Source organism: Echeneis naucrates, chromosome 16 (genome assembly GCF_900963305.1).
Source record: "Echeneis naucrates chromosome 16, fEcheNa1.1, whole genome shotgun sequence".
NCBI lineage: Eukaryota > Metazoa > Chordata > Actinopteri > Carangiformes > Echeneidae > Echeneis > Echeneis naucrates.
This window is the reverse complement of record NC_042526.1, coordinates 13,569,797-13,581,574: the sequence shown is the minus strand read 5'-3', so window position 1 is coordinate 13,581,574 and position 11,778 is coordinate 13,569,797. Positions and strand designations below refer to the sequence as shown.

The 11,778-nt window shown below is 43.4% G+C and overlaps 1 protein-coding gene across 1 annotated transcript in view; it reads right to left on the bottom strand.

Annotated features, from left to right (window-relative positions):
• Positions 1 to 6,606: 6,606 nt before the first annotated feature.
• The window catches only part of otud7a (OTU deubiquitinase 7A), a 33,926-nt gene continuing 28,754 nt past the window's right edge, over positions 6,607 to 11,778 (bottom strand). The window contains exons 11-13 of the mRNA XM_029522740.1: positions 10,073 to 10,187; positions 9,385 to 9,469; positions 6,607 to 9,061 (exon numbers count right to left, since the gene is read on the bottom strand). Coding sequence (XP_029378600.1) covers positions 7,487 to 9,061; positions 9,385 to 9,469; positions 10,073 to 10,187 — 1,775 coding nt within the window. The 3' untranslated portion in view covers positions 6,607 to 7,486. The remainder of the gene's footprint in view (positions 9,062 to 9,384; positions 9,470 to 10,072; positions 10,188 to 11,778) is intronic.

Sequence of the window (11,778 nt, the reverse complement as noted above, 5' to 3'; positions counted from 1 at the left end):
TGAGTTGTGCACAAGGTACGTTTCTCATTGTCAACATTTCCCAGGTTTTAATCTCTCCTTTCTTCTCTGCGGGCTCTTTGTGTAGGCTAAGCCAATTCCAACCAACAGCATACATGTAATATTTCAAAGTTAAGGACATACAGAGCATGTCTTCCCTCACGACAAAGGCCTGAGGCCCATTTAGTTTTCGTGGGGGTAATGTTTAAGAGACAGCCGTGAAAGGATTGAACAGTTTTTGAGCAGTGAAACGGAACTTTGAGTTCTCACAGCTCATCAGAGGCTCCACAGTTACAAGTTGTTACCAAAGGCTTTGAAGGGAAAGATGAATGTTGCAGTAGTTTTGAACCCAAACCAGTTTTTGGACCGCTGGGTTCAAACTTTATGTGCTATATGGGTTGATCAGTGGATGTTGTGCTTGATTATGGACCTTTTTGTACATCTAATGTAAGCAACTTTTTTTTCTTTTTTTCTTTTTTTTTCGAACTTGAATGATGGAAATCCATTGAATCGTACGAGCAACCCCAATTCTGTGTGAGTAAAAGACAGGAGGAACATGCAGCCATATCTGTCAGTACCCTTCAGTGACCACGGGGTTTTGCACGGCTGCACAGTTTAGCTGATTGCTGACTTTTGCTCAAACATTGGATATTTTTGCCCTTGAAGGATTTGCTTGCTCTGCATTTTGCTGCACAAAGTGCTGTCAGTGACCTCCCTTTGATTCCAAAGGGCCTTTTGATTCTGTTTCCTGTACCTGTTTGTCCTCAGTGTACCTCCTCAGTGTAATGTTGTTCTCTGGATACCTCTGTGCGTTTCTCCTCTGCCCATCACCATCAGTTGCCTGTTGTAGTGACTCCATGGTGCTGCTCTCCCTCACGGCACCAATAAAATCTAATCTGTAAATAACTCTTGACTCAGCTATGGCCAGTACATTCTCCAATGACCTCAATCTAACTTTCAGGTGTTTTTTTTTTTTGTTTGTTTCTTTGTTTTTTTCTCACTCTCTCAGCAAGCCAAAATCACTACATTCAAGTATTACAGTTGTACAGTTCTTCGGATTCTACCCATCTGTTAATGTGCTGGTCTTAGCTGCTCTGCTGTACCTTTTAATGGCATTATTTTTTACATGTTAGACAATATATTGTGACCATGTCCTATGCAAATATGAAAAATAACAGATTGTTGAATAATGTTTGTTGTCATAACTTGTATGCATGAAATAGTGAAGTTTACATTTGGAAATAAATTCATAAAATAAGCAGATAAAATGTCATTGTGCTCTTTCTTTTTTTATGGCAGATTTTGACACAGATTCTTACTGAGCTGTGGCCTCTGTGGCCATAGTGAAGAGAAACTAGCACAGGGCGGGATGGTGATGAATGAAAAAGACGAGGAGATCAATACCACTCCCTTGTTTCTGCAGTGACAGTTCTCATCTGGCACAATTCTTCATGTGCACGCTTCATTTTTTATGGATTACATCAACTATGTTAATTAGGACATTTAACTAGTAGATTCATGTTACCTTTGGTTCTGGTTAGCAACTATTCCTGTAAGTTAGGGAACTAATTCAGTGCCATAACCCAGCATAACATACAACTTTAGACTGCTCTGAATTGAGCATGGACCTTTGAGCTGAACCTTACATTTGGAGAGAAGCTTTTCAAAATCATTAAAATGTTACATAATTTTTTCTAATATTAAAAATGGTTCACTCCCACCTTAAGTTCCTCATTTTCAAACTTTACGTTACTTCAGAGGAATACAGAAAAGTGTCATGTTCCTCAGTTATGCAGCCTTTTCGCACATGCCTACTGTGCACTTCAGTATTATTTCTGCAACAGGAAGTACACCTTGTTCCCCCATGCAAATGTTTACAGTTACTGCTTGGGTATCAACAGTAGGTGGGGTGCTGAATGCTGGATAATGCTTCCTTCTACGTTATAGTCCTGGCCAAATAAAATGTCAATTTTTTGCATGTGCCCAGTTTCATAAGAATGGATGATTCACAACAAACTGCACCCCCACTCTGTGATAAATGCTCTTCTAATCCAGGCCAAAGTTTCACACGCTATCTGCATTTGCTGCTGTGAAAGATCACGGGTGTGGCCTTTCCTGCTCACAATAAATCATGTGATGTGGAGTGAGACAGGAAGGAAGAGAACGAACCAAGGCATTAAAATTCTTGATGAGGAGCCTGGTGTTCTCCCTGCTCAATCTGTACACCTCCTGTCTCCAGGCAGGTTGGAGCTAGCAGCACACCAAGCTACACGAACAGACAAGCTGCCACCCCTGGCACCACCACACAACTTGATGTGCCATCACAGCCGGCATGTTCCCAGAGCTTGTTTTTCTATTCATGCAGCAACAAGGAGGATTTCTGCATAGTTAGTTTGAAAGTGCGTCTATCTAACTCATTTATTAGTTTTTTGTCCTCAGTGTTGAATGTTGGCAGTGAAAACTGAGCTCCTAGATATGCAGATCCTGCAGAGATGTCTCACCAGAGAACCAGTGCAGACCACTGACTGAGTTAATTCCCACGTATCTCACCATATTACAAGAAAGATCTCAGGTTTTACTGTTTGTGTGGGCTGTCTGAGTTGCGTGTCTTTCAATCACGTGTTTATTTTCAGGAAGACACATTTTTTCCTGCATAGTGACTTATATTGCTGCAGATGCAGAACAAAGTACAGACCATTATACAAGCAGCGAGCGCACATCTCTGCTCGTATCGCCCTGCAGACAGGATGTGGGGGCGGCGAAGGTAGTTTCAGTTTGACTGATTTATCTCCTCAGTCACACCTTTCTTTGGATTATCAGCTCCTGAGTGCCCTGCCTCCAAGTGAAAATTCTTCTTAAAGAACACACTCTGGGCTTTTTCACACAGTGGCGAGAACCTCAACCATGAGTTATTTTGAATGCATTGTCTCAGAGAAAGTACAGTACAGTGTGTGAGCGATAGAAGATGAGGATGAGGGGGTGGGTGGGTGGTGTTACTAGGCACTGATTGGTGCACCCAAGCTAGACACACTCAAAGTCTACAGCGTGGGAGACTCTGCGGGCTGGAAAAAAGGGTCTATGCTCTGCTGAGGTGTGTGGGCATCGGTGACTTTGAGATTCAATTGAATTAATCCACATAAAAAGAAGGAGTGATGTGGTTAGCAGCAGCAGCAGCAGTGGTCCTGGTCTCACAGAGGCCGCCGTGTGTATGCGAGTATCTATGTCTGCGTGCGTGTGTGCCCCCTTCCTCAATGCCAAGCCCCAGAAGGCAGGCTGAGGGGCCATGTGATGCCACCCACTCTCGAGTGCAGTGCATGGCAGGGCTGGCGCTAGATCCTGCAGAGCTGGTGGGATGAGCTCAGATATTGGAGGCTGGCACTGGCTGAGAACAAGGCTTAGCTTTGGGAGGTGGGGAGGGGGTTGGCATTACCACGCACTGCAGCAGAGACATCAAACGCAGCAGTCCTGCTCAGAACACAACAGAACTGTAAATACTTCCAGGTAGCATTGCTCACAGTCTCTCTGATCAGAATAGTTAATGAGAATAGTGAAAAGAAGATCCAAATACTCCATATTTATATCCACTGATATGTATTATTAGACCACATTTCAAATTCAGCTTCTTAATGAGGCAGCTGCTTAACATAAAAATCAATACCTTTGAACTATTGTGTTGTGTGAAGGCCTGTGATGAGCTCTAATTGCAGCAGGAAGGGGACACGTATCTGAAAAGGAAATACAGGCAGTCGGGAATCACTGTGCGCTGGAGATTGTGGTATTTTTGTGCATATTAGAAATTAGTGGACAACGTGGATGCTGTGCTGTACTGCTGTCCTACAAGAGGATGAGAGGCCTGCCAAACAACGGCTTTATGCAAAGCGAAGTTCCTCATGCACGTTCAAATGAAATTCTGAGCAAAGGGGATCCCAAAAATTAGACAGTGCACTGTGTCTCTCTCAGCACTTGTAACTGTAGACGGTGGAGTCGGTGGAGCTCAGGACATATTGGCGCAGTGAGAGAGGACCTCTGTGACCTAAGATTAGGCATCAGCTGGAGATGGAATTCATTCTCCAGACTTAACAAGCCACTGCAGATTATTTGCGTCCAGAACCATGACCTGTAGAACGAGGGAGCAGTTGGAGAGGTGAGCCTAACCTGCATCGCTGTCTCATGCGGCTCAATCACAAGCCGATATACGTACAGTCAGTCAGAAGTATGCAATACATCCCACACACAGCAGACTGCAGCCCACAGAGTCACCCCTCCCTCACTCTGACTCCACCAGCTCAGCCTGCTGCTTTGTGGCAGGCAGCAAAAACAAATTTTACCTGAAATTATATTCATGGACTGTTTATTGAAAAAGACAAAAAAAAAAAAAAAGAGGAAACAAAACCAACAAAACTAAACAACACAAACAAAAAACTCAATAATGCAGATCTTTTTGGAGCTTGAGTGTATTTGAGAATGCTCACGAACCGACTTATTAGCATGTTTACACTTCTGTGAGCAGTTTTTGGTCATTGTTCTCCTCCTCACTTTTTAAACTCTTTGGGTGCTTAATGCCTTTGGAAGTCTACAAGAAATTGTTTTTGAAAATGTTCAGGCAGACAAAAATGGTCTAAAATAGATCAGAACAGGATGTGACTTATGAGGCCAGAAAAAAAAGAAAAATCTGTATGTCTGCAAAAATCTGAATCTGACTGAAATTGTTAGACACAATTTTTAATGCACCAGGACGGACCCCCTCTTACGAACATATCCTCATGAGAGGCTCCTTCTCCTCCACATTAGAAGATGAAATTAAGATTTAATTAATCCTTTCATATCTATGATGAGCAATACATCACTTAACCTCCTCTTGAATTCCTGGTAATGTGAACTCTAACACCATTTGTCTCTTTCTGTCGATGTGTGAAGAGCCTCCGCTGGATTTAGCTGTCGTAGGGATGGAGAGGAGACTTCACATGCATGCACTTGCAGATTTTCTGCCGCTTTTCAAAAAGCCTGTTTCGCTCCTTGGTGTCAATCCTCTTGCCAGCGAGCGAGTGTCTCTTGAGGAAGAAGTTACAGCTCTCCTTTTGGCATTCTCCCCGACTTGGCAGTTTGCTCTGAGAGGAATCTCAACTCTAACCTCGGACCAATCTTGGTGGGAATTTTCCCCTCATTTGTTTCTGTCCCATTCAATAAGTGGACCTAAGATTAATTACCTTTTTCCATTAATGCTGGGTGTTATGAATGGATCTGTGTGCTTTTCTAAAAAAGTAAATAAATCAGATAACTGCACAAATTTTAGACAAGGAGAGCATTTCCCATCCTCTGAAAACATTTGTCTTTGAGACTCTGCTGGAGCTGCTTTGACAACTTTGTCATAGTGATGTAATTAGGGTTATGTTTTTAAGAGCGCCAAATGAGTTTGGACACAACGAACCACAGATGCTTTCTGTGGCAGTGATCATCTGAATACAAACTGGTCCTTCACTTGTTACTGAAACCAGGTCAGTTACTCACAACGTGATAGCCACTGTGACATACAAGCTAACAGACAACATAACGAAATGAAATTGGCTTACATAAAACATTATATGACACATAGGTTGAGTTGTGCTGTCCATTATGGATAAAGTGACCTTTATGTGTAAAATATGTGGAGTGCCTCTATAATGTTTTAGTCTCTACCCTTATTAAAATACAATACTAATGTGCTGAAGTATGAAGGCTGGGTAATAGTTAAGCAGACATTTTTGGATTCTTATGACATACCTGAAAACTCACAGACTATAGTATTGATTCAAAAATCATCTTTAGCCTGAATAGACAATACAAAAACGACACAGACACACCATGTTTGTAACAATAAACTATTTTTTTTTTTATATTTACATCTGTACCTAATGTGCAAATTAATAATTTAAAGTAGTGTAAAACTCTTAAAGGAATACAAAATCATATCTTACAGATCTAACATGGTGAGAGTCCATGAACGGAACACATAGAAACAAAGAGGAGCAACACTGCAGTGTGAAGAGGAGAGAGACAGCGAACCGAGGGAGCAGTGGACATCCTTGGCCAGGACACACTTTTAAGGACAGCATGGTACATTATCCAAGCATCACCAGAACAAACAGCAACACAAACACTTCGTCTTTACAGAAGTCATGTCGAATGAGCAGAAAGCACTTAGAGGCCCGGGGCTTTACAAACCCATTGATTGATTAAAGCACTGATGATCACAAAGGCTTGAGGTGCTTGTAGCAGCAGGTGCTTCTTTTAACGGCCTCTAGAAATGGAAGAAGAACAGACAATCTCACACTGGATTGGTGACACATCTATACTGCAGGTCACCACATAGTGCTATTGGCATGATTGCACATTGTGTATTGTGTGTAGAGGGGCACGGGGGGAGACACGTAATCACACTTTGGACAAATAGGCATCGGCCTGCTCTCACTACCCCCTGTTGTTGTTGTCTAACATATTTACCGAATAGAGTAGCTAACAGGCGACTCAGAGAAACACACCATAAACACTGCGAATTTTAGAAGCAATTTTGTCCTATGCACATTGTTTAGTGTTTGGCACGAAAAAACATTTTGAAAAAGTGAATCAATCTTTTTTTTTTTTCTTTTTTTTTCCTTTTTTTTTTGGAAGAAGCCAGTTTGGCAGTGCTTGTGGTCTTTAAGAGGTCGACTATGGGCAGAAATGTCAAATGATATCTTACAGAGTATTTTGAGTCCAATTCTGACACAGCACACCCTCGTATTGTGGTCAGAACAAAGGTACATTTAACAAATGTGATAGCTTTACATTTCATCCTAGTCAGACATTACAATCTATAATGCTTACACATTTTAATTCCTGTAGTTCAAATTGTTTACAAAAGCACACCGTGACAATCCTTTACAATTTACAAGACACAGTTAACCTACAGTAACTATATTATTGGTGCATAGACAAAATTGGGAGAGGGTGTAGCGAAAATCACCAATTTATTGCTGTAAAGTCTAATATTATTCTCCCGTAAAATTTCTTTTGATTGCAAAACAACTATAAATTTTCCACAGAGATTTTGAAGAATCAAGCAGAGGTATTGCATTCAAACTGATTAAAATAGCTAAAATGTTTCCCCCAGATAAGATGCAAATCTTTTGAATCATTGAAAAATAAAGAACTTTCCCTCACATAAAGAAAGTTACATCACAGAGATGACTTTTACTCTAAAACAAGTAAAAGACTAACTTCAATGAGACAGAAATAAAATGAAAGTAGCACAATTTCTGGCCAAAGCTGCTCACTGTTTCAAGTTCTGCTTCCCCCTTCATAAAGTAAGAATCTTTACTAACAAGGGGAGGGTGACAGAAATACAAGAGCATTCATCAACAAAATAGGAAAATGTTTGCCATCATGTTATTCTAAATGCAGAGTGCAGATGGTGTCATTCCCTCCAGTCTCCTGCTGCCTTGCTGACAAGTGGTGGAAGTGGCGGTGATGGCTATGCAGGCCTCTGCACTTTGCTCTCCCTCTCCCTGCGTTTCAACTCCTCTCTGTAGCAGTAGGAGCAGTAGTTTTCTGTCTCTGGCCTCCCGTAGAAGGAGCAGTTCTCCTTTTTGCAGCGGCGCTGCTGAAAGCAGTACAAAGGGCTTCCAGAGCTCCGCCCTTTGGTTTTGTCTTGGTTGAGCCAGGTGTGAGACGAGTTGTCCTCATCAGCAAACTCCAGGCAGTCCTGAATGTCTCCCGCATCGAATCCATTGGTGTAGGTGTGGGACTTGTGTTCGCCAGGCATATTGTAGGACAGCGTCTCCATGGTGTTAACGGTGCGGACCCCCGACAGGCGAGCAGGGCTGTAGCTCTGGGATGAGAGTGTGCGGTTCTGCTGAGGGTAGGTGGCACATGTCTTTAGGCTGCCCACAACAGGCTTATAGGGGTCATTTTGGAAGATGGAGGATTGCATGTTGACATCTTGTATGTGAATCACGCTGTGCCTCTGGATGGGCGGTGTATGGCTGTAGTGGGCAGACACAGGAACAGGCCCAGGTCTCTTAGCACCAATACTGGGGGAGGAGTAAGGCGCAGGGGCTGGGGCTGGGTGGGAGATGTGATGGGGGACTGTTGGTGGTGTAAGGGGAGGCACAGGGACAGAGACAAGGGTGGCTGAAGGAGTGGGACTGTTCCTGCCCTGCATCTTAAGACCCAGTGGGGGCTGCGAGTTGTGGTTGTAGGTGTGGGTGTGGGTGTGGTGGGGCAGGACGGGAGAGCAGCTCTCTGGAGGCGAGCTGTCCGATATCTCCCTCTGGAAGACACTCTCATGCTCAGGCTTCTTCACAGCCACCTCAGTAGTGGCAAGGGGCTTCTTCTCCACCTCCTTCCTCTTCTGCTCCTGCTCCTGGCTGAATCGCTCCTGGGCGTTCGTCAGATAGTAGCTGATCATCTCTTCGTGGAATTGGTGCCGATGGCTGGTGAGCAAGAGGCCTGCGAAAATGAACTTGCGCTCCCCCTGCATGGCAGCCCGCAGGATGTTGAGACTGAGCTTGACATCGGTGCTATATTTCCAGTTTTCCATGGTCTTGTCCCCTGTGATTCTCCCTGCACTGTCCTGTCTCTCAGTTGGGGAGGAGCTAGAAGGTCTGTCTCTCTCTGTAGGAGAAGGACTAGTAGCCTTTTCAGAAGAGGTGGAGCTGGCTGACTGACCTGACTCCTCCTTACTTCCCTTAGTGGTTTTAGACTCCTTCTTCTTTGTCTTTTCCCCTCCATTCTCCCCATTACGACCTGAGCCAGAGATAGATTTGTTCATTTTGCCGTGCACGAGGCCACCCAGACCTCCCATGTTTTTCTTTAGTTTGATTCCCAAGGTTTTGCTGAAACTACCCAGTTTGTTGGCTACCGAATCGGCCCGGCTCTTGTCTTTTTCCTTACGCTGCTTTTCTTTGTCCTTCTCTTTGCTGGGCTTGCCTGTGTTGACGTTAGAGTTGCTGCCGACAGACTCACGGTCAGAGTCCATTGACTCAGCTAGAGACTGGACGTCCTCACCTGCAGAGGCTGTGGGAGACTCTGGCTGAGCCAGGGGAGCCTGTACAGACACACACACACAGTGATGAAGACAAATCAGACCATAGTGGAAGCAATGATGTCTCAGAGGAGAATTTCCTGACATTTGGATTTATGGGATTATCTAAAATTTATAAATGGAGATCTTAAAACAATTCCCAGTGTATCCCAGACAAATTCATAAACATAGGAAGGCGTTTTGGTGCGTTTTGAAGACTTGAAGATTTACATTCTGACAGCAAATAAAACTGATTGATTTGACTCTGGTTTCAAGAACATCTGGAACGGGGGTTCCAGAGGTGAAATCACCACAACCAAAGACACAAACACACAAGAAAAATTTACCCTTGTTTCAGATGGAATTCGGATCCATGTTACATTCATGTAGTTGTGCAGCAGGTTGAGTTTGGCCTCCAGGGACAAGATGAGACTGTGGAAGAGCAGGCGGGATTAAAATCAAGCAGGGATATGTCACTGCTGACAAATTATTTAATGGACAACACAATGAGATTATGGATTTAGTGTAACCTTTTTTTTTTAAGTATCTAAAATTTTAAATTTTGTAAACCTATTTGGGGAACTTGAAGAACACAAGTAGTAGAACCCCTGCATAAACAGTGTAATGGTAAAGAAAAAAAGGTGGCTTTAGGAAGAGGTTTGAGTCTTTTCTCTGTATATCTGCATTGTTCACACTGCAGTGGGTTGGAGGAGAAGCTAACCCCTGACTGGCAGGAATGTGAAACAGAAACCCTTACATAAACTCTTTCTAAAGTCAGAGAGGCCGTTCCCGGGAAACCCTATGGATGACTGACGTGACTCACAATTTGTTCTCTCTCTGCTCACTCTTTGAAGCAACCTGAACCTGCAACCCATAATCAAAGTTAAATCCCCCACATGCTGCCTTGTGTGTAGAATAACAGAACTGGCTTCGACTGCAGTTTTGTCCTCTCTCTCTGGGCTGCTTTAATAGTTGTTGTCTACATCTGGTTTATTGATAAGCATCAACACCTATGATATATTAGAGAGGACTTACTTGGCAAGCTTGGTATTATCATTGTCGTCCCTCCCCCACTCCCAGTCTCTGCCAGGGTCCACAGCAAAATGGAGCGCCAGTAGCTTGTGCTCTGAGTCAGTCAGAGGGATAACAGCTGGAAGAGATGAGATTATCAAAAGGTTAGTTTGGTCTGGTTTTACCACCAGGGACCAGACTGCACGCCACCCGTTCTCCCTCAAGACCGTCGTAGTGTCAGAGCTCAAGTGACACCCTAATGGCACACTAAGATAATGCCACGCTAATTATCCCTGATTCCTGTCAGCGTGGGGAAAAGTATACTGGTGGGTGGACTCTATTTGCCATCTTTCTTTTCCTCTCTCTTTTTTGTTTGTTTGTTTGTTTGTTTTGTTTTGGAATGAGTAATGACCATGACCGATTAACGTCACTCATACTGTACTGACTCATTCAGAGGGGGTTCGGTGGTTGCTTCTTTTATAACCTAGACTGGTCCTTGATTCTCTGTCCTTGCAATTGGATATTAAAACATGGGAGCTGCTCCGGAGCTTTTCATTGTATTGAACAATACATTGAAATGCTGTTTCCAAGGTCAAGAATAAAGTTTGAGTCCCAAATTCACATCGATTAAAGTACTCAGGAAAAAGTACAAAATTTCAGCATTTACCTCGAGACCCTCTTGCCATCCAGCTATCCTTTTCATTCCTCAATGAGACCACTGCATTTCTGAGTAATGACACAGCATTGCTACTACAAACAGGCGTTTACATGATACAACAGCTAGTTACAAACCAAATGCAACAGCAACATGAAGGCATCTTGACTTACTCAGGATTGTTTAAGATGTTTCACCTTTCTGCTGACTCCTTTGATGATAACAAATGCATTCAAAAACATCAATCAAGGCCAAATGGCTTTACACTGCTCTCAGAAATAACCTGACCAAGATGACTGACCTTCACATACTTATCACTGATCCGAACATCTTTGTGTGGAATTTGAAGTTAGCACACTGTTAATAACTATCCTTTTGAAGTTGCACAAATGCAACTTTTGCAAGTACGTTGTATCAAACATGAACCAGCAAACAAGTCTTCCTAGTGATGAATGTTAACAACTGCCTGGGCTTTAATTTCAATGTTTGGCTATATTGCTGAGTTCCCAGATTCAATTTGGCATGATGACAGCACAGCTTAAAAATACAAAACAGTGTTCTCCTGAAGCTGATCAGGTCTGTAGGCGGTGTACAGAGCAATCAGATATAGAAGTACAAGATAAGAGCAAGAATGCTCAAATAATTTTATTCTTCTTCCCTCAGTATGATCAGGAGATTTTCAACAAACAATCACTGACAATGAAACATGAAACAGACACCCACCTGGGCTTCCTCTTATGGGAGGTGCACTCATGGTGCCGTGTACACATTTGTGTGTGCGACTGCATGGTTGCTTTTCAAAAGCAGAGTGTAAGGGGGACTAGCTAGGCCACACTGGCCCATATGACAGCTCTCCTCAGGCTACCTAGTGTGGTGGCTGTTGTCCACATGACAGCAGAGAGAGGCAGGCTGTTCAGGCTGAGGACATTCCAGCCTTCACTGTCAGTCCCAGATGGAGGATGCAGTCTCCTCCCGACCTCATCAATTCTTCTACTGCCAATGGGCTGCTCCACTCAGCAGGCTTCAATGAAAGAGCGTCACTAGCAGCAACTGCATGTGTCTCTGATGAAAGTGC